The 21016-nt window shown below is 49.6% G+C and overlaps 2 protein-coding genes across 3 annotated transcripts; one reads left to right on the top strand and one right to left on the bottom strand.

Moving 5' to 3' along the window:
- Positions 1-1206: 1206 nt before the first annotated feature.
- On the bottom strand, positions 1207-13876 carry DEDD2 (death effector domain containing 2). Of its 2 annotated transcripts, none has more exons than XM_060258153.1 (5): positions 13758-13876; positions 11560-12221; positions 10659-10769; positions 10217-10348; positions 1207-4293 (listed from the first exon to the last, which is right to left on the bottom strand). In XM_060258153.1, the coding sequence occupies exons 2-5, from the start codon at positions 12032-12034 to the stop codon at positions 3920-3922; spliced, it is 1092 nt and encodes a 363-aa protein (XP_060114136.1). In that variant the 5' UTR covers positions 12035-12221; positions 13758-13876; the 3' UTR covers positions 1207-3919. The 2 variants fall into 2 exon arrangements, with proteins under 2 accessions (XP_060114136.1, XP_060114135.1); XM_060258152.1 differs by having other exon boundaries at positions 13689-13794.
- A 3439-nt stretch (positions 13877-17315) lies between these two features.
- Positions 17316-20202, top strand: LOC132586168 (zinc finger protein 526-like). The gene has a single exon (XM_060258142.1). It carries the CDS (start codon positions 17337-17339, stop codon positions 19896-19898), a length of 2562 nt encoding a protein of 853 aa, XP_060114125.1. The 5' UTR covers positions 17316-17336; the 3' UTR covers positions 19899-20202.
- Positions 20203-21016: the final 814 nt, after the last annotated feature.

Here is a 21016-nt window from a genome sequence, read left to right as displayed (position 1 = left end):
CTCCAGTGTAATACAGGTAAGAATTTGAGGGGGGACTTGGGCTTGTATGAGATCAAGACCTCTGGAGTGGTTTAGACTTAAATTTCAACATGCCATTACACACTTTCTAGTAAGCAGACCTTTAGATTTACCTGCAGCCACAGGTAAGAGTCGACCCACTCCTTTCTGTCTTCCCTCATGAGGCAGGAACAGTTGTTGTAGACCTTTTAATACAATGTTGGAAAAAAGCTCAGGAATGAGAACTATTTGTGCAAATTAGAAGCATTGAATCAAGTATAGCTGAGCGGTTGCCTTAGCATGGGGTAAGATGCATTCTGTATTTTGGTATGATTAATTTATCGTATATTGTTATGATTAATTTTATGTTGACTGTTAGTTCCTAGCTAAGTAATTACGGCCAGTGAAAGTGACAAATGAAACAGGAACTAAACCTAGGAATCGTGTCGCTGCACCAGTTGAAGAGGACTGCGGCCTCAAGGATGTTGTCAAGTTTCAAGTCGGTACTTCCTGCCATGTTTAGCTTGGAGAGGAGGCGGCTGAGAGGTGATAGGATCACCATCTTCAAGTACTTGAAGAGCTGTCCTATAGAGGATGGTGTGGAATTGTTTTTGGTGGCCCCATAAGGTCAGACCAGAGCCAACGGGTTGAAATTAAATCAAGAGTTTCCGGTTCAACATTAGGAAGAACTTCCTGTTAGAGCCGTTCCTCAGTGGAACAGGCTTCCTCGGGAGATGGAGGGCTCTCCTTCCTTGGAGGTTTTTAAACAAAGGCTAGATGGCTATCTGATAGCAATGAAGATCCTGTGAATTTAGGGGGAGGTATTTGTGAGTTTCCTGCATTATGCAGGGGGTTGATGACCCTGGAGGTCCAACTCTATGATTCTATGATCTGAAAATACAAGTAAGTATTGTACAGTAGGCTTTAATACCTTCTTTTTTGCAGCCTGGATTGGACTGTTATTTATATGATTAATGGACACTGACGGTAAGGGCTATGAATTATGTTTCTTGCAAAAGTATAAAGAATAACGAGTATGTAAACATTTGTGCAGCATGATTATTTGAAATGCTTTATATGCAGTGCTACTTGTGACTTTCAAATTTCCTCATGAGGCGACAAACAGGACTGAAAAGATTTCAACGGGGGACGGGAAGGCATGCCCTGTCTCTGTGACCGAGGTGTTCTTCTCACAAAGCAAAGCTGGGCAATTGCAAACTCTCTTTATTGACATTTGCAAAGACAATACAAGAACATCAAAAATTCTTTTGTTCTGTAAAAAAAAAAAAATTAAATTACAGGAATTTGTTCCCCCACCCGCCCCAGTGTCATGAAACAGACTCCTCTAAGAGAGATGCCGTGTGAAGTGCTTGCCTTAAAAAAAAACCTCTATAATTTATACTATGTACAAATAAGCCGCAGACAATTGGAAAGTATCCCTCTGGATATAACCCAAACTTCCACTGTTTACAACCATCAGCATTGTGGCTGTATATTGAACTTGGGGAGGGGGGAATATCCACCCCCGACAGCTGACTGAGAGAAGTTGGTTTCTCTTCCTACAAAGCAGCTCGAAATGGCACACTTCGCTGCCATCCTTCACAGAAGTTATGTTTGCACCTCCACAAGACGAGACTGCTCTCCACCGGGGGAGGGGGGTGAATCGAGCACTGGTAGTGAGCATGATATACACTCTGATTTGTGCCCTTTCCATAGTCCCCTGGACATGTACTTCTGCCCAGGGTGTCCCGTTCAGTTCAGAGGGAAAGGAACCCGAGTGGGTGCCTCTGCCCAAGCCCTGCTACGTTTGAATGTCCGTTAACATCATTTCCTTCTTGTCTATTCAATGCTTCAAGCACAGCATGACCAGCTGCGACATGCCGTGTGACCCCCCCAGGGCTCCCGTCGCTGCCAAGATCCAGCCTTGCCCCACGACGGGATGAAGGTTCCTTTTCTAAAGTCCTGTCTTCTCAAGTCTGCAGTTCCACGTGGCTAAGTGGATCGATGCCACCTCCTGTGAGAAAAAAAAAGATGTTAAGCCCAAATGCTGACTCCAAATCCACTGAAGGACCACCAAGCTGGAAAACGCAAGAGGCGTAATTCATGATATGGTCGATGACAAGTTTTTGGGGCAGAAGGCTTCCTATGAAACACAGGCTAGACCACAAAGATTAAGGACTAACAACGGAGCAAATAGTTTCCTTTATTATTCTGGTTTCTTCAGGCAAGCTTGAACTAGTTTTTCTTAAGGAAGCTAAGCTACAGGCAATACCTCCCTCTAAGCCAGGGGTGGCCAAACTTGCTTAACATAAGCGCCACATAGAAAAAACGTCAGATGTTTGAAAGCTGCAAGACATGCATGTCAGATGCTGGATGGAGGGGTGGAAAGAAAGCAACTTTAACTCTAAATGGATTCTCCAAGCCACCAGCTGGCTTGGAAAAGTGATTTAAAGAGAGAAATGCCTTCTCCAAGCTGGCCAAACAATGTGTGAAAGAGCCACACGTGGCTCCCGAGCCAGAGTTTTTGGCCACCCCTGCTCTAAGCTGTGGAGTCTTGTAAGCAAAAATTCTGCTTTGTGAGCTATCGCCATTAAAGTTGTGAGCTACTGCATAAATTAGTTTGCTCTGGGGCCATTTTTCCTGAGCAAGGACAAAAATGTGAGAGCCAGGGGCTAAAAATGGTGAGGTAGCTCACACTAACTCAGCTTAGAGGGAACACTGGCCATAAGTTTGCTACACTCCACAAAAGGAAGGCCCCAACAATCTCCTTCATGCCTCTTATGAAGTTAACCTTTTTTCTCTTCTGCCAAATGTCTTGATTTTCTGAAACAGAATCTGGGGCGACTGAGAGGACATCTAAAACTAGCTGGCAAACAGAGAGGCAAACGTACTTAAACCCAAGTTAAAAGTTCACTCTCCCTTAGCAAAAAGCAATTAAAACAGGAAAGCGAGTGGAAGTGGGGACAGGTAAGAGAAGCTGCTAAAGCCTGAACAAGTCCTGAGGTGATGCACACTGGGACAGAACAAAAATCCCAACTTCAAGTACAGGCTAATGGGGATTGAGCTTGTGGGACAGAGACAGGAAAGATCTTGGGGTCACACTGGATAGCTCGATGGAAGTGTCAACCCAGTGTGCCGTAACAGTAAAAAAAAAGGCAAGCTTTACATTAGGGATTATTACAAAAGGCACCGAGAATAAAACGGCCAATACTGTAATGCCCCTGTATACATCTTTGGTAAGGCCTCATTTAGAATACTGGGTACAGTTCTTCTGGTCACCGTATCTCAAAAAGGACATTGCAGAGTTGGGAAAAGTACAGAGGAGGGCAACCAAGATAATTAGGAGAGTTGGAGCAACTTCCTTATGAGGAAAGGCTGAAGATTTGGGGCCTTTCCCGTTTTAAAAAGAGAAGGCTAAGGGCAGACCTCATAAAGGTTTATAAAAGTATGCATGGGAGTGAGAGAGTTGTCAAAAAGAACTTCTCCCTTTCCCAAAATACTAGAGGGTGTCCAAAGAAGCTGATGGGCATTAGGTTCAAGGCAAACAAAAGGAAATACTTCTTTATATAGAGAGTGATTAAAATGTGGAATTTGCTGCCAGAGGATATAGCAATGGCCACAGGAATAAATGGGGAATCAGACAGATTCATGGAAGACAGCCCCATCAGTGGCTACTAGCCATGGCGACTGAGGAACTCCACATTCAGAGGTACTAAGCTTCTGAATCCCAGAGCCAGAAGGCAACATCAGGCCTTAGTCTCTATACCCTGTTTTGGCCCTTGAGAGGTTAGCCACTGTGTGAGACAGGATGCTGGACTAAATGGACTATTGGTCTGATCTCTTTTTATGAGCATACGCCGCACTACCAGCCAGCTGGGGGGGGGGAGGACGGACGTACTTCTGTTTCCTAGATGACGCCAGGTCACCAGGCCTGGGGAGCCACGCTTTCCAGCAAGAGACGGCGCCCTTCCTCATAATCGTCCTCATCCACATTCACCAGCAGCCGGATAGCCTCCTGGCCCACAGCTTCTTTGAGTGAGTCTGTAATGAAGACCCCTTTCAGAGCCTCCAGCAACGAGCCATTCATATAATCACTCCAGAAGGCATCCAGGTAGGACAGCTCTGAGAATTTGATGTCGCAGATGATTGAGCCCAGGTCCCGAGATTTGAGGATGGTATTGGACTGCCCAAAGACATCGAACTGACGCTCGAGCCGGTTCTGCTTGTTTGACATCACATTCTGACGCAGGATGGGCTCATGCTCACAGTACTCTGCACGAACACGGAGCCTGATGTCTGAGCAGGACAGACAGAACAAGGAGAGGGGGGAGGGCAGGGAGAGAGAGAGAGAGACAGACAGGCGCATTAGAGCTGCGGGCCACCAACAGAGCATGCAGACAAACACGCGGTCATGCAGCGGTATTCCAAGATTGGGCTAATAGCCCTAAGCAGGTGTTGAACACAAAAGGCCCACCATGCGGAAGGTTCAGGCCACTTAGGACTCCCGAAAGATTCAGGCTCCTTGAGATGGTCAGTCCCAGCAAGGGGTGTTCACACTCGTCTTTGAAAAGTACCTTGGCGCAAAGTTACAACTGAACTTCACTAATGCCTATCCAACAGGATCCAGACTCCAAGGCAACTGGACCGGATAATATAACCCCATCCACAGCTGCACTTACCCAGCAGCAAGCGTTACTGAATATGGCAGGGCATACTTTTGAGTAAACCTGCACACTACTGAGCTGTAAATTAGATTACGTCAAGAGGTACGCCTTGCCTGAGCTCCCACCTCTTTAGGTCAAACTTGTTAAGTCTTGTGTCTGCTTCACCGCTCGTTTTGGCCATCTTCCACCAGTACTGGTAAGTGACATTCTTCAAAATACATTCCCCCAATGGAAGACTTCCAGCCATTTTACACCTGAAACCTTGATTTTATATTCTCTGCTCCAAACTACTAGGATTGCTGCTGCTGCTGCATATTGACACCAATGGAAGCATCAGTCTGAGACGACTTATGAAATGCCAGGAATCCCATGGATGTGAACAAAGGGAAAGAGCTGAGACATTTGGAATGAAATCTTAATCACAGATACCTGAACTCTGAGTTCCCGAGTAATTACCTTCTGCCTATGCGACACAGACTAGGTGCAAGCTTAGCATACTACCACGCAGTAGGGATCTCAGAAATTAGTGAAGTCCAGTTGTAACCATGGACACCAGAGGCGGAAGGACAGGTTTTGTTCGGTTGCCCAAAATCCCATCAGCATTTCAGCTGAAATTTGAAAGGTTCAAAAGGGAGGGAAAATGGAACAAATACAAAGTAAGATACGTTAAAAAAATAAAATGAGGCAGGTGGTGTGTTACATACGCTCAACAAGGCCGTCAGCTTTAATTTCTCTGTGTCTTGTGGTCATCACCTGTAGAAGCATTAACTCGAGAGTGCAGTCACAGCCCTTTACTAGCAACTTGGAACGGCCTGGAGCCCACACCCACCCGGGCCAGCCAGCTCGGTACAAGGCAGGCTTTGCTACTCAACTGCCAGAACATACCCCTTCGTTCCAGAAGGACAACAGCAGAGCAGTGCCGCAAATTAGGTCTGACACTTATTTTACTCTGCAGGAGAACAGCCAGTAAGCGGCACCCTTTAGGTCTGAACACCCAACCGTCAGGGGCTTATACTACAAGCAGCTCCGTATCCATACACATGATTAAAGCCCAGTTTATTAGATGTTTTGGATCTGAAGCAGAGATTTTGATTGTTCATCTGTATGCCGGCACCTGCTTGCCATAAGGGGGCGAGGGGAGCAAATTAAGGGAGCTCAGCTGTTGGGCCCACTGGAAACTGTTCTCGTATCCCAACCAAAGCCTCCCACTCAATACGCTGGCTTCAAGCGAAGCAGCTGAGAAGTTTTGTTTTATTAAGCGCTGTACACAGCTTAGACACACAATCTTTGCATCCACGGTTTGAAACATTCAAATTTCATCAGTAACAGTCCAAGCCTGCCCACTTTCCAATAGCAACAGTGCTCTGGAGTACACAACAGCAGCAGCTGTCAGAGTTGGCATCAGACGCACTGGCATCTCTGGGGTCAGAGCCCCACTTAAGGGACCAGAGTCTCCTGGGAAGGAGAAGAGCCTCCCAGGGAAGGAGAAGAGCCTCAAAATATAGACTCTGGAGAACGAGCCCAGCCTTTTATCTCAAACAGGCAGGGCGTGCAGCACTCGATGCTTGGCTCCAGCAAAACAGGTGGTGCGTAATTGATTTGAAAGAGGTAGGAATTGGTGGCTTTGCCCAGCCAGGACTAACGCAAGCCCTGAGCAGCTGCAGCAAATTTGACACTTTGACCTACATGGGCAACCACTACAGCTGAGGCAGCACAAACACAACTGCTCCCGCCCAAACCCTCTGCTTTTTTAGCACGGAGAAACCACTAGATCTTCAGGCCCCAATCCCAGTGAAATAATCCCACTATGATTATTTGTTTAGGAGAGACAACTTAAGAAATATCATCACTCTGTCCTGTGCCAGGGAAGCGTCTGCTTATGTCCTTCCCCGCATTTTTGTCACAGAAGAAGCCTCCAATTTGTTACCAAAGTAGGATGGTTTCAGAGAACGAGGCCTGTCGCCTAGGCAAACCCTTCAGCATATATCAAGGATGCAATGCAGTTTTACAAGCCGAGAGCAGAGAACTCCACAAGGAAGTTGAGAGGGTACGGTACCAGTTTCCCCAAAGAGAAATGGAACCTGCATATAACACCAACTCAGCTCCACTCCACAAACTAGCATTTTCCCCACTTGAGGCACAGTCAGAGTTACAGGCCAGCAAAACTCCCATTACAATTTAACTGCACAACAATTCCCCCACTGAGTGGGAAGCAACCAGTCCCAGAGTCTATGGCTGTGTCTCTCACAGCTTGTTTAACAAGAGCGCTGCAGGGTCCAGATGCAGAGTCGCTTCTAACATAGGAGAAGCGGTGAAGATGCAGCTGGAATAACCGTAACGTTTTTTGCTTTTTAGTATGCTTTTTGTATTTGCTTTTATTTTGTTTTGTTACCAGTGTCTGGTACTTGGCCCGCTTGCCTGGGCCAATACTTATGCTTTTCCAGGGATGAATTTCAACTGTGGACCGAGAAAAACATGGTTCAAGACTTTTAGCACATGGCAACAGCAAGAAATCATTCTGAGATTCAATACGGCAAAGAAAGGAACACAAAACGGTGTGAAAATAGCTCAGCTACCTTCTAGTTTCGTTGCAGACTGCTGCAGATACCAGACAGGACAAGGAACCTCTCACTGCAAGGACACAAAATTTCAGTGCCTTATTGCAAAGGAGGACCAAGCAGCTTAAAGATCAATGAAGGTTCAAGCTCATCCTAATGTCCGATTATTGGGGGGAGGGGGGAATGAAACAATACCAAATGGAATTCAAGGTAAACAAAGTGAATGATCCCAGGCTTATTAACCATCAGCAGTTTATCCATCAAGGGCAAAAGCTGACAAGCCAGAGGAAAACTGCTCAGGAAAACTGAAGGACTGGTGAGCATCGTCTTAAGGGAACCATTCTGCCCCAAGCAGAAAAGGATTAAACAGAACCCAAGAAAGAACTCATAACGTTTTACAGTGGCCTGATATCTGCAGCAGTAGAAATAGACATAATTAACGAAATCACGTGACAGGTCGCCTATCAGATCCCTACTGATCTGTTGCTGAGCAGAGTTTTCAAAAGATCAGTGCCTGAGACATCAACCAATGACAGCCCCACAAGGGGCACACCCCTCACTGCTGTGGCACCCCAGCCTGTTTCCATCAGACCCTGCTGAAGGCTTGCGGCACAAGCCCCCCGCGGTGCCAGTCTGGAGCGGCTCTGCACTGTCACAAACCCAGAGGCTGCCAGCCCAGCCTCATCCCACTGAGTGTCCCGTCAGCCAACACGCCTTTGGGAATCGGCTGTTTGAGAAGGCTGGCATGCAGGATGGGGCAGCCTGTGGTTCCCCTAGCATTAAGGTAACTCAGCACACATTTAGACACAGATTTGCTTTCACAAAGAACTGGTGGAAACTTGGGTGCATGGATTTCATTTACCTTTGCGAGACCATTCTGTGAGAGGAGAGCACACAAGAGAGACAGAGTCTCTTTATCATCAACTTTTGCTTAGTAACCTGGAATTTAAATGGTGGATTGAGAAAGAATTGGCAGAGATCAAGCAGCAACAAAAAAAGAGAGAGAGATCATTTGGGAGTTTGCTTTGTGGGTTTTCGGCTTCTAAGAGCTAGATCTGGCAAGGCTGACACAGCCCAGGAGGTTGCAATCTGGAGATGGGTATTAGACTCCAAAGTTTAGGTGTGCACCTCAAGAGATTTTACAAAATGCAGAGCCTGTCTCACAAACAGCTGTCTGAGTCAACAAGAGTCAACTCTGCCCTCACGAAGCAAGGTCATTAATACAAAACATACAGGCAACAATCTAGTGCTGAATGGAGCTTACAGTTTGGTCCTTGCACCTACCCGGCAGAAGCCTTAGCTGCACCATGGAGTTGCAGTTTTGACACTCATTGAATTATTTTTGAACCTTCTTCGATAGAACCAATTGCCTGTAAATCGGTCAGATGGTAAGAGAGCGGTTTGTGCATTCGCTTTTTTTTTTTGTTTCATTTGCATTGCACTGACACAAAGACAACAGCACACTGAACTATGCGGAGAGCCTACCCCAAACCCTTCGGGCACCTGCCTGCTGAGGGAGGGCCTCTTCAACTATTATGCACGTGCAACACAAGAAGCACTTTTCCCACAAAGGAAGTAAGAGAATCCCATAGGTTGTCTCATGGAACAGTCTACTAACAGGTTTCATGGTTTCCTGTACACAACTAAACTCTGCTCCACAGATGAAGCCCATGATATTTGAAGTGGCCCTTAGTCATAGGAAGGGGACGGGATATGCTTGTCTTGGAGACAGATACTCAGTATCAACCTAATTCTGGGAACTCCGGGCAAGTCACAGCAAAGCTTAATTCAAGGTCCTCCGTTCCCCCATGAAAACCTCAGCAGTATAAGCCAATCCGTTCAATGGACAGCCTTACTGGGCAAGTCAGCATAATGTGCCCCTTTAGATAACCAGAGACACAACTGGGAATTTAAGGACACACAAAGTGTTCCAGAGGGCTCTATGGCCACAGCTTTATCTGATAATTTTGGCCACGACCTAAGAGTGGAAACCACCGCTACTTAACATGCACAGGTTTCTGTAAGGAATTCCTTGCAATTTCACTGGAAGCGTTTCTATCAAGTTGTTTTGGTATGAATGAACTAGCTTCACAACAAACTTGATTTTTCTTTTTTAAAGATTCAGTTTTACTATATTATATACAATAACCTTTATTTTATGTTACCAAATGCCTCCAAGACCTGGTCATTCTGGATCCACAAGCTTTTCTTTCTAAAACGGCCTTAATTAAAAACATTGAGTCTGCTTTTAATATCTTGCTTCAAGGAATATTTCAACCGCAGGAGACATTCATTAAACTGTATCGGGTACTTGCCGACCTGAAAAGCTCCTTTGTTATGGGCATGGATTCCACGGCACTGACGTGTGACAAAAGTGTTACATACCCTCCTTTGGCTAGATTATCTGTGCTTCCCCTTTAACTGACTGACCTTCCCCAACTCAGGACAGGAGCTAAAACACAAGGCTCTCTCCAAGACCAGCATATCAAGCACAAGGGTGCAATTAGCAGTTTTCACATCCCTCCCAGCAACTGGGCATTAAAGGGCTAACAATATTTAGACATATTTGCCCTCACTCACATAGCTTAAGCATCTGGAGGATTAATAGAGAAGATCACACTGGGAATTGAAGGCAACATTCACAGAAGTGGGTCAGAGCCTTCCCACCCTCATCCCCAAAGAGGGGCCAAAGCTCTCACTCCCCACTGTGCTGGGGCAGAGCTGTGTGCTTAAACGTGAACAGCAAGCCAAGACCTAAGGTCGCTCACCAGAGAATGGGATGGCCTGCACGAGAGAAATATTTTGTTTTTGTCTCCCCCAATTCTATTCCTCTCTGGCTCCAACTAGAGAGAGAATGGAAGATGGTTTACACCCTTAACGGAAACCAGATTGCTACTCAGCATTTAAGAGTGATTTCAAATTGGCTTCATTAAAAAGACTTAGTCCAACCAAATGGACGGAGCCCCAAAACACAACACACATTAGGCAGATACCTACCACAGGTCACTTTGGTGGGCATCTGGATTTCCTGCTTTGGAGCAGAAGCTGCTTTGGCTCCCCGCCGCCTACGGAGAGGAGCAGCCTTTGCCCGGCCTCTGCTTACTCGCTTCCTTTTGCTGGAGTTGGAGCCTGAAGAGGAAGAAAAGGGTCACCAGAAATTACTGAACCAGCTCAAAACCTGACAATCAAATTCCCATAAAGCTGCCACAGCCTAACCTCAAATGGAAATAATGCGAACCTTTTACAGTTCCTGCCATTTGAATCTGAAAGGCGATTTAAAAATCCACTAAAAACCTGTTAAAGGTTATTACAGTGCAGTATGGATGGAACCTAAAGATATGCAAATAACTGGAGAAGACATGTTAGCACAATATGATAGTCCTAAGGACAACAAGGGGCTTAAATTTAGAAAGGAATGAAAACTACGTCGTTTACACACCTGTCTCCCACTGATCGTGTTGATTGTCTGCAGAGGCTGTGTTGAGACAGTTGTCCACCTGTTGGTCTGATGACACGACAGACGGTCCGTAGGTATACCTCTCAGGAGAAACTAAAACAAAACATGAAAGTCAACCCTAGCAGCAGCTACTGCTATTAACAACTACAGTTGGACAAAAAAAGAATATCAAAATACTGAACCACCTGAATCTTTAAATCTATTTTAATTCCATCCTTCGTACAAGAACTGAAGCACGATATAAATGGATCTCTCTTCTTTCTAACCTCACATCTATGATGCAGGTGAACAAGGGTGCTTGGCCCCCGGTCATCCAGCATATTCCATTGCAAAATAGGGGATGTGAATGTGGGTCTGCCAGAACCTAGACCACTAAATTGCGATTCCAAAGTAGGTTGCAGGACTCTGAGCCCCTCTCCTCCCAGCCGTGGGATAAGGAGAAAAGAGAGAGAAGCTTCCACATTCGTTCTTCAATCCCTGCCTTTGACCTGCATCCCCATTCAATCTCAAGCTATTGCTGCTCTCAGTCACCAGCAGTGCAAGAAGGCACAGATGTAGCCTATGCCCACTTCCTTCTGAGCTACCAATAATAGGAAGCCCCAACAAATATAGTAAGTTTAGAGGTGTACACTGCTTTTAAAATGTTGAAAAATTCTATCCGTGATTGAAGAATCTATTAATTCACTATTCCTAGCCATTGGATGACAGACATCCCTCATATCCTGCTCCAGAATCTTTTCCTACCAGTCCTTGGCAAAACAACTTGACTGCAAGCCAAAGTAAAACAAATCCTTTTCTTCTAAATCCAGTCAGGAAAATATACCCTCTTCTCTGCTCTTATTATTCATAAAAGCGCTTATAACATGGTCTGTCGGCTCAGTACCTGTACGCTGCCTTTTCATGGTGACGTGTGGCAGCAGATCGTGTCTTGTCAGCACCCTCAGGAGCTGCAGCAGCTGTGTGAAGTTGGTTTCGTCACATTTCCCCCTCCTTTCCAGCTCTAGGAGTAGCTCAACACCATTCTTGGGCCGTTGCCTACCGGAAGCCATCTCTAGATTGCCATCAGTCTTGCTCAATTGACACCCACACTGATTCCTCCTCTTCCAGCTCTCCAGCACAGGCGAGGTGACTTCAGCACCACCTTCCTCTGTTGCTGCCACAGCCCAAAGGGCAGGATCCAGGGGGTGGGTCCACGGCTGGGTCTCATCCAAAAGGAACGAGAGCACATCTATATCGTTCTCTGTGAGCTGGGAACCGATCACCACAAACATGCGGTGCAGCGAAACCATCCCATAGTACTCTAAGCATTCTTCCTCCTCCCACATGTGGTTAAACAGTGACCTCCTCATCTCAGCCATATGGAGACGCTAAGCCCTAAAAGGAAGCTAATGCTATGAACTACAGGGGTAGATATGTAATGCTTTGAACACTGAGGGAGAAGGAAGAGATGCGTCTCAAAGACCGCGTTAGAGCCTTTTTAAAGCAAAGGATCAAGGCCTCAAGGAACGATCCTTTTTTGGTTTCACAATGCTGCCGAAGACACACCTACGAAAACAGAAACAGGAACTTATTAAACTGAGTTCCAGCAACACCCAACCTGATAAACCTCTGCAACCATCTTGCAAATTAGGCCAGCAATCTCACAAAACTGTGCAGAAGAGTCAAAGAGACTTAAAAAAAAAAGTGCTGCTTTAATCTTTCTGCATTTCAGCTGAAAGCCAAACCTAGGAAACACCTTTAAAATACAGACACCCTTTTATTTTATTCATTTCTACCCTGCCCTTCTGCTCAGTAGGGAACCAAAGTACCTCTTAGCCTCCTTCACTCCTCCGTTTTATCCTTACAACAACCCCGTGAAGTGGGTTCGCTTGGGAGGGTGCGTGAATTGCCCAAGTTCAACCAGCCAGCTTCTGAAGGCACCAAGACAAGATTTGTCCGACCCAACTCTTAACCCCAACAACCACTGTGGTCCTCTTATATAACACATACTACAGAACATTAACACATCTTCAAGGGTGTCAAACATGCAGTCTGGGGACCGAATTAGGCCCCTGGAGGGCTCCTATCAGGCCCCAGAGCAACTGGCTCTTCCCTGCTTCCCTCTATCTTGCTTACTTTTGCATCTCAGCTTGCTTTGCAAGGCTTGCTCAATCACACAGGAACTGTGATTGTTTTGTCCATTGGTTGAGGCTCCTCCCCCTCCTGGTTCCCTGGGGAGGGAAAGAGCCAGAGCTTTCTTTTGTCCAGTTCCCTGGATCCCATGGGAGAAATATAATGAAAGCAATTTTAAGACCAACAAGTGCTATATTTTATTTTAAGGTTTCTTTTTTAAAAAAAATCTTTAGTCATGTTTGCCTGTGTCCTTTTAAAAGTTCATATCTCTGCTAGCTAATCTTAAATAGGTACACACACAGCCTGGCTCCGACGACAAAGTCTCATTTATGTCAGATCCGGCCCTCATAACCAGTGAGTTTGACATCCCTGTTTTACCTCCTTCTGTACTTGGACCCGGGAAACTTCACCCAGCTGCGCACCGTGCAAGGCGCCGCCCCGCCGCCAGAGAGCAGCAGCAGGCGCCGCCTCGCTGAAGGGCAGGCATCGCACGGTCAAAGTACGGGGGACAAGCCCAGGCGCCCGAGGCTCCGCCCCGCCCTTGGCGCAGCGCCCGCCGCTCCTCGCTCTTCCGCCCGCCCCTTCTTGCGTCACAAGAGGCGAGGCCCCGCCCCCGCCTCGCGTCATCGCCCTGGCCCCGCCTACTTCCCGAGTTTTTTCCGCCTCACTATCCGATGCAGTTTACGTCGCAGCCTTTAACGCTGACGCGCCCAGAGCCCGCCCCCGCCCCCTCCCCAAAACACCCCCGACCCAGTATTTTTCCACTCTCCCCTCACAGGCGGTTTTCCTTCGACTTTCCTCCCCGCCCCCCATCAACGGTGCTTTCCTCACCCGTTCCCCCTCAACTCGCCCCTCCCCCCCCGTCGCCAACGATATAAAATACGTTTCGCTCTCCTTTACCTTTCTTCTCTATGAGATTTCATTTTTTTATTTTCTCATTTTCTCCCTTTCCCCGGCCCCGCCACTCACCGCGGCTTCCAACCGCCACAGCTGTTGACAACCGTCGTTTATGTCTTTCTGGTAGCTTCGATGCGTCTGCGCCTGCGTCGACCGAACTCCGCCTCGATGACCTCATAGCGCATGCGCCCAAGCGTGTAGGCTGGTGTTTTTTTCTTTACCCCGTATTTACCTGCTCTCTTCGTCTCCTTCGAACGTTTACTGCGCAGGCGTCGGACGGGTCTGAGGGAAGGGGGGGGAAATAACCGTCAACGGCGCATGCGCTCAGGTGGACGTTCTGTAGGGATATGAGGAGCAATCGAACGCCGGTCCCCTCACGTAGGGAACAATGAGGCTCTGATGGGGAGCGCCAAAGGAGGGGCGAGAGCGTGGAAAGACGCAAGCCGTCCCGTTGGTAGCAATGGAGGCTAACTGCGTTACTAACGTTAGAGAATACGAAGTGACGTTACTTTCTTTTACACACGCTCCAACCCCGCCCGACGCAAAGAACGGAGGTGTTTACGTAAACAGCGGTCGCGGTGTCAAGGCGACTGGGCTCGTTGCGTACGCGAGGGGGAAACGTCCGCATGAGCGCCTGGTGTTACGTAATCGGCGTACGAGGAGGAGGAGGGGGATCGCTCGCAGCGCTCCGCCCCTCCTGACTGGGCGTGTCTAAACAAATACCACCAAAAAAAAAGAAGCCCCCTCCCACCTGCCATCCCGAAAGGCCCCGCCTTCGCCCCGCCCCCTTCCGCTTGAGGTCTGGGCGGCCGTTACGTCTCGAGCCCCTCGAGCCGAACCGCCCCCTCAGTATCGAGGTCGCTGATTGGCCCCCCCGGAGTGGGGGGTGAGACGTTGAGAGGGCGCGGTGCCGCTTAGGCCAAGGCAGGCCTGGGGGAGAGGAAGACCCAACAGCGGGCGGCGGCAGCTGTGGGGCTGGCTGTGAACCGCGGGCCGGGTGAGTGCCCCCCCGTCCCCCACCCTGCTGCAGCCTGGGCAGGTGGGGGGGGTCAAGGAGCCCCTCCCCCAGGGCTCTCCCTTTAGAAGCATCGCGTGAAAACAACGGGGAGGGGGCGGACCCCTCCTTTCTCCCGTTAGAGAAGACTGTGCTGCAGGCCCAGATACTTCAAGTCCAGCACGTGCTCCCTTTGCAGAGGGACGGTGGCTCAGTAGTAGAGCGTCAGCTTGGTAAGCAGAAGGTCCCAGGTTCAATCTCCAGCATCTTCAGTTAAAAGGACCAGGCAGGAGGTGATGGGAAAGATCTCAGCCTTGAGAACCATGAAGTGGGGCTGTAGCTTAGTAGTAGAGCATCTGCTTGGTAAGCAGAAGGTCCCAGGTTCAATCCCCGTAGGCATGAAAAACCTCAGCTTGAGACCCTGGAGAGCCGCTGCCAGTCTGAGTAGACAATACTGACTTTGATGGACCCAGGGTCTGATTCAGTAGAAGGCAGCTTCATTTGTCCGCAGGAGGTGGTGCCACAGAAGGCGGTGGCAGCTACAAGCATAGCCAGCTTTCAAGAGGGGATCTGGACACACATGGAGCGGAGGTCCATCAGTGGCTATTAGCCACAGCGTATTGTTGGAACTCTCTGTCTGGGGCAGTGATGCTCTGTATTCTGGGGATACAGTAGGAGGGCTTCTAGTGGCCTGGCCCCACTGGTGGACCTCCTGATGGCACCTGGTGTGTGACACAGAGTGTCGGACTGGATGGGCCATTGGCCTGATCTAACATGACTTCTCTTATGTTCACACTTGGGTAGCAAACAGCCTGTAGAAGACTACAAGGACCTTCCCAAGGGGCTAGTGCTGGTCACGTGAGGTTGACTGGACTTATGGTGACCCTTGTAGGGCAAGAGATGAACAGAGGGGGTTTGCCATTGCCTGCCTCTGTGTAGCAACCCTGCGCTACCTCGGTGGTCCACTATCCAAAAACCTGAACCTAGTGCCTGTTATCTGGCAGTGGGGGGGGGACCTCTCGCCCTCCACCCTGCCCATGCTTCCTGCCATGTTTTCTTCTGAACTGAGAATGCTACTCTTTGCTAACAGAAAATCCGTCTCCAGCTGTGGTTTTGTTAGTTTCCCACTAGCTGTAAACAGGAACTTGCTTTATCTTCTTCATTATAGGTGCTGATATCTGAACACCAGTGAGTTTCTTAACAGAATCTATTTCTTCTTGCATTACTTTTTATTTTGTTAACCCTTACCCTTACCATGAAGAGTTAGGTGTCCTCATCCATCCTTTCTGAATGCATTACTGCAGCCCTTTTGATTCATATGCAGCCCTCATGCCCCTTCCCTGCATGCACCTGTCTGGTTCCTGCACATGAATCCATCTATCTACTGGATGAGCGCTTCTGGCTCTAAAGAAGTGGGCCCTGACTTTCTAGAGTTATGCCTCTAGTGTCCTCTCTTGGCCTGGACCTGACAGTAGTGTTCCCCCTAAAATGTGCATGTTAGCAGCTGCTTATTAAAACAGGAAGCCCCACTCTGCAACGATCTGGAGCTGTGTAGGGTCATGTGCCGCCCATTTGAAGATTACAGCAGTTATATTCTGCTCAAGACATGAACTGCTCTGCCCATTGAGAGAGGGGGGTGGAATGAGAAGGAACATTGCCTGACAATAATTTCTCTTTGCCATACCTTTTCAAAAAGTAAAGTTTCCCTAACGTCTTTTTTTTTGCAAGAGTGGCATTAAAGTAGTTTAACATTATTAGAGGACTCTTCAGAACTGGAGGTAGGCGTGTCTCATCAAAAGTGGCAGACTAGTGCCTGGGAAACCCAGATTCGAATCCTCACTTGTGCTGTGTGGGCTTAATGAGTGACCTTGGGCCAGTCACATCCTCTTAACCTAAGCTAGTTTACAGGGTTGCTGCCAGGATAAAATGGCCAACTGCACAAGAGGAGACCATGCAGTACAACCAACAATAACAAGCAAAGCTCACAGCCAAATGCTGCAAAAAGCATTGTATATTTATATATTATTAAAGTGCTTCTGAGTGCATAAAATTCATACTGATGGTCTTGTATTGTAAAGACAGTCACGGTTCACAATATGCAGACCCGAAAAAATTGTAGTGCACATTCACAAAATAAGCTGAATAAGATTGTTCCCAAAAGGCTTATCCATTTGCAAGAGCGCAGCTCAGTCTTCCATGGCACAGCATTGAAGTGCAGTCCAGTCCTGATGATTTGATGGAAAAGCACAACGGCAGACCGGTATCCACACCGTTTCCTAGCGAGCTTCCTCAGGCGCATGTACAATACTGAGATAGTGATCCAATCACAGGGTCATTTCAGGTCATGCACAACCGCTGGTAATGCCAGCCTGTGATTGAACCTGTAATTGTATAATATATGGACTACTTTTTGCAGTATTTGGCTGTGAGCTTTGCTTGTTATTGTAGGATAAAATGGCCGTCAGTTCCATGGGACAGATCCGTTACCAGTGCAACGAGTGTAACAAACTGTTTCCTTCTATGAGCGACTTTGGGTTCCCCACTGGGGAGAAAGGTGGGGTATAAATTAATTGAATAGAATAAACAAAATCCACCCACACTCCCTTTCAACTGGTTTGCTAACGTCTCTCTCTTTCCCTTTCCTGTTTGCAGGCATTATGGAAGAAGACCTGGCTTCTCTGTTCTTCCAGCAACAGTATATGTGCTCAGAGTGCGGGCGTCTCTACAACACTTTTGAAGAGGTGCTGATCCACCAGGAGGACCACCTAACAGAGCCCTATGAGCCCCCTGCTGCTGATGCCACTGCCGCTGCTGCCGCCACCACTGAGGTGGACGCTGGGCCTCAGCAGGGCAACCGTTACCAGTGCCTGGAATGTGGGTGTGTCCTCTTCTCACCGGATGAACTGTTAGCCCACCAGGAAGTGCATCCCCGGGAGGTGCCAAGCCAGCCCCCACCTCCGTCACCTTCCGCGGGACAGATCCGCTACCAGTGCAATGAGTGTAACAAACTGTTTCCCTCCACAAGCCTGTGGCTGGTGCACAGGCAGACACACCAGAAGCAAGAGGCCGCAGGGGAGTCCCGGCTGTCGGTGCCGTCCTCCCGCCAGATGGCGCCTTCCCCGCCTGTCCACCAACCAGCTCCGCAGCCCTCCCCGCCGGATTCCCCTCCTCCTCCCCCCCAACCCGCTCCACCCATTCATCCCTATGAGTGCTCAGAGTGTGCCTGCCTCTTCCCGACACCGGAGGAGCTGCTGGAGCACCAAGGTGAGCATTTCACAGAGATTGAGAAAGAAAGCGGGGAGGCGCCCGAGGCCGCAACCCAGGAGACTGGCAGTCCACACGCGTCCGCAACGCCAGGCCCCGAGGAGCCCCCAGCAGCCATTCCTCCTGCTCCGGCCTTCTCCTGCAGCGAATGCCAGCAAGCCTTCAGTACGGCGGAGGAGCTGCGGCGGCACCAGCAAGAGCACCTCAGCAGCACCGAGGAGTTCCTGTGTGGCGAGTGCCAGCGTGGTTTCACCACGGCCAAGCGGCTGTTAGCCCACCAGCGGGTCCACGTGGACGGCACCTACGAGTGCCCCAACTGCAACAAGATCTTCAAGAAGGCGGCGTCCCTGGAGCAGCACATGCGCATCCACAAAGGGGAGGCGCTCTACCTCTGCGTGGACTGCGGGCTCGGCTTCTCCACCGAGATGACCCTGATCGTGCACCGCAAGAGCCACACGGCCAACCCCCTGCACCGCTGCCACTGTGGCAAAACCTTTAGCAACATGACAAAGTTTCTCTACCACCGTCGCACCCATGCTGGGAAGAGCGGGGTCCCGCCCGCCCGCGGGACAGGAGACCAGGTACCCAGCCAGCCTCCTGAGGCTCCGACTGTCAGCGAGTCCGCCATGAACGGCTCCTCTTCGTCCTCCGCTCCCAGCCCAGGGACAGCCACCGAGGTGCCCAGCGCTGGCTTCCTGTGCCCTCAGTGCGGAAAGGCCTTTTCCACCCACATCCGGATGGTGCGGCATAAGCGGGTGGTGCATGTCCTGGAGCGCAAGCACAAGTGCCCCACCTGCGGCAAAAAGTTCAAAAAGCTGGTGCACGTGCGGAACCACCTGAGGACGCACACCGGGGAGAGGCCGTTCCAGTGCTCGGAGTGCGGCAAGACCTTCGTCTCCCAGGCAAACCTGGCCCGGCACCACGTGACACACACTGGAGAGCGCCCCTACCAATGCCAGGTCTGCGACAAGCGCTTCACCCAGTCCTCGAACCTTCGCCAGCACCGCCTCTTGCACGCGGCCGCCAACGGCGAGGGGCCCCAGTCGGCTCTGCACCGGGCAGCGCACGCGGGCTGCTTGGCCTTTTCTTGCCCGGACTGCGACAAATGCTTCCCACGCCGCCACCTCCTGGAACTGCACCGGCTCAGCCATTCCGGGCAGGAGCCTCAGCGCTGCTCAGACTGCGGCGTTCTCTTTGTGCTGACTTCCAAATTGCAGGAGCACCGCTGCGGCCGGCGCCGGGAGCACGCAGCGGCACAGTCTTACCCTTGCCTGTCGTGCGGCAAGTACTTGGGCTCTCTGGCAAAGCTGGCCATGCACCAGCTGGCCCATTCAGGCCAGCGCCCTCACCTCTGCCCGATTTGCGGGAAGGCCTTCACCACCGCCAGCGGGCTGAGCCGGCACCAGCAGCGCCACGCCGGCCTGCGGCCCCACAAGTGCCCCGTCTGCGCCAAGAGCTTCGTCGCGGCCTCCGGGCTGCAGCTGCACCAGCGCATCCACACGGGCGAGCGCCCTTTCCCTTGCCCGGACTGCGGCAAGGCTTTCCGGCAGGCCACCCACCTGCAGGAGCACAGGCGGCTGCACACGGGGGAGCGCCCCTACCTCTGCCCGGACTGCGGCAAGGCCTTCGTGCAGTCTATGCACCTGGCCGAGCACCGCCGCATCCACACCGGCGAGCGCCCCCACCCCTGCCCCTTGTGCCCCAAGACCTTTAAGACACTTTCCAACCTGCGCAGTCACCGCAAGACCCACACGCAGCTGTTGGTCAATCAAGGCGTGCTCCAGTCCTCCGGAGCCTTTGCGGCAAGCGCCCAGCCAACCTACGCTATTATGTGCACTGAATTTGGGGAGACGATCGCGATCATAGAGAGCTCCGAGCCGCTCCCTTTGGGCGGAACGATAGAGATTTACGAGGCTACGCTGGAAGGTAATATCCAGGTTAATGCCTTCGTATAGGGGCTGAGCGTCTCTTAGTTCATCCTTGCACGGCGGCAGGAAACAGAGCACAGTCTCCATCATTCTGTGTACCAGTCAAGCTTGAGTCCCCTGGCACTTTTGCCCCAGTCCCACGGTGCCCAAATGGAACCTGTTCAGTTTGCATTGGGGCCGAGCCCCCTTGCTCACATGCCTCGTACAGAGGATTTTTTGGGGAACATTGCCTTTTTTTTGCGTGCAGGGTGTGGTGCCATAGAGCGAACTGTGAAGTTTGGTACCGTCCCAACTGCACATTTATTGTAAATAAAAAGTTTGGTTATATTCAGTTAAGGAGTTTCTCCAGTTTCATCTCGGCCTAGGTGGAGCCATAAAACCATTTTTTTTCTAGCTTTGGGTGTGCCTACTGATAACCTTTCCTCTCAAATCACACTCTGCTGGGCCCTGGGTTCTCGAGCTAATGGGTGATATTATTTCCATTTAATTGTGGAGAAATAAAAGCACTGTTTTTTTTTTAAATGAAGAATAGGGTTGCCTGACCTGGAGAGAGATGTCTCTGAGAATTTAATAAACACTGCCTCTCTTTGATACAACTACCCTTTATCTTGGAGAAACATCAACTGCGGGGTGACATAGAGGTTTGCAAGATTATGCACGGGATAGAGAAGGTAATGAAAGAAGTACTTTTGTTCCTTTCTCACAGTACAAGAACGTGTGGGCACTCAATGAAATTGCTGAGCAGGCGGGTTAGAACAGATAAAAGGAAGTCCTTCACCCAAAGGGTTAGGATTAATACATGGAATTCATTGCCACAGGAGGTGGTGGCGGCTCCAAGCATAGACAGCTTCAAGAGGGGATTGGCTAAACATATGGAGCAGAGGTCCATCAGTGGCTATTAGCCACAGGGTATTATTGGAACTCTCTGTCTGGGGCAAGTGATGCTCTGTATTCTTGGTGCTTGGGAGAGGCAAAAGTGTGAGGACTTCTAGTGTCCTGGCCCCACTGATGGACCTCCTGATGGCACCTGGGTTTTTGGCCACTGTGTGACAGTGTTGGACTAGATGGGCCATTGGCCTGATCCAACATGGCTTCTCTTATGTTCTTATGCCCTGTCTGTGCCACTGATAAAAGCAGGTTTGTAG

This window comes from Heteronotia binoei, chromosome 17 (assembly GCF_032191835.1).
Source record: "Heteronotia binoei isolate CCM8104 ecotype False Entrance Well chromosome 17, APGP_CSIRO_Hbin_v1, whole genome shotgun sequence".
Lineage (NCBI taxonomy): Eukaryota > Metazoa > Chordata > Lepidosauria > Squamata > Gekkonidae > Heteronotia > Heteronotia binoei.
This window is presented reverse-complemented; position numbering and strand designations above follow the sequence as displayed.

Excerpts from the sequence above, each read along its gene's own strand:
- DEDD2 (XM_060258153.1), bottom strand. The coding sequence starts at position 12,034 with ATGGCTGAGATGAGGAGGTCACTGTTTAACCACATGTGGGAGGAGGAA. Across the intron at positions 10,770-11,559 it reads CATGAAAAGGCAGCGTACAG|TTTCTCCTGAGAGGTATACC; the intron begins GTACTGAGCCGA and ends GTTTTGTTTTAG. Across the intron at positions 10,349-10,658 it reads ACACGATCAGTGGGAGACAG|GCTCCAACTCCAGCAAAAGG; the intron begins GTGTGTAAACGA and ends CTTCCTCTTCAG.
- LOC132586168 (XM_060258142.1), top strand. The coding sequence starts at position 17,337 with ATGGAAGAAGACCTGGCTTCTCTGTTCTTCCAGCAACAGTATATGTGC.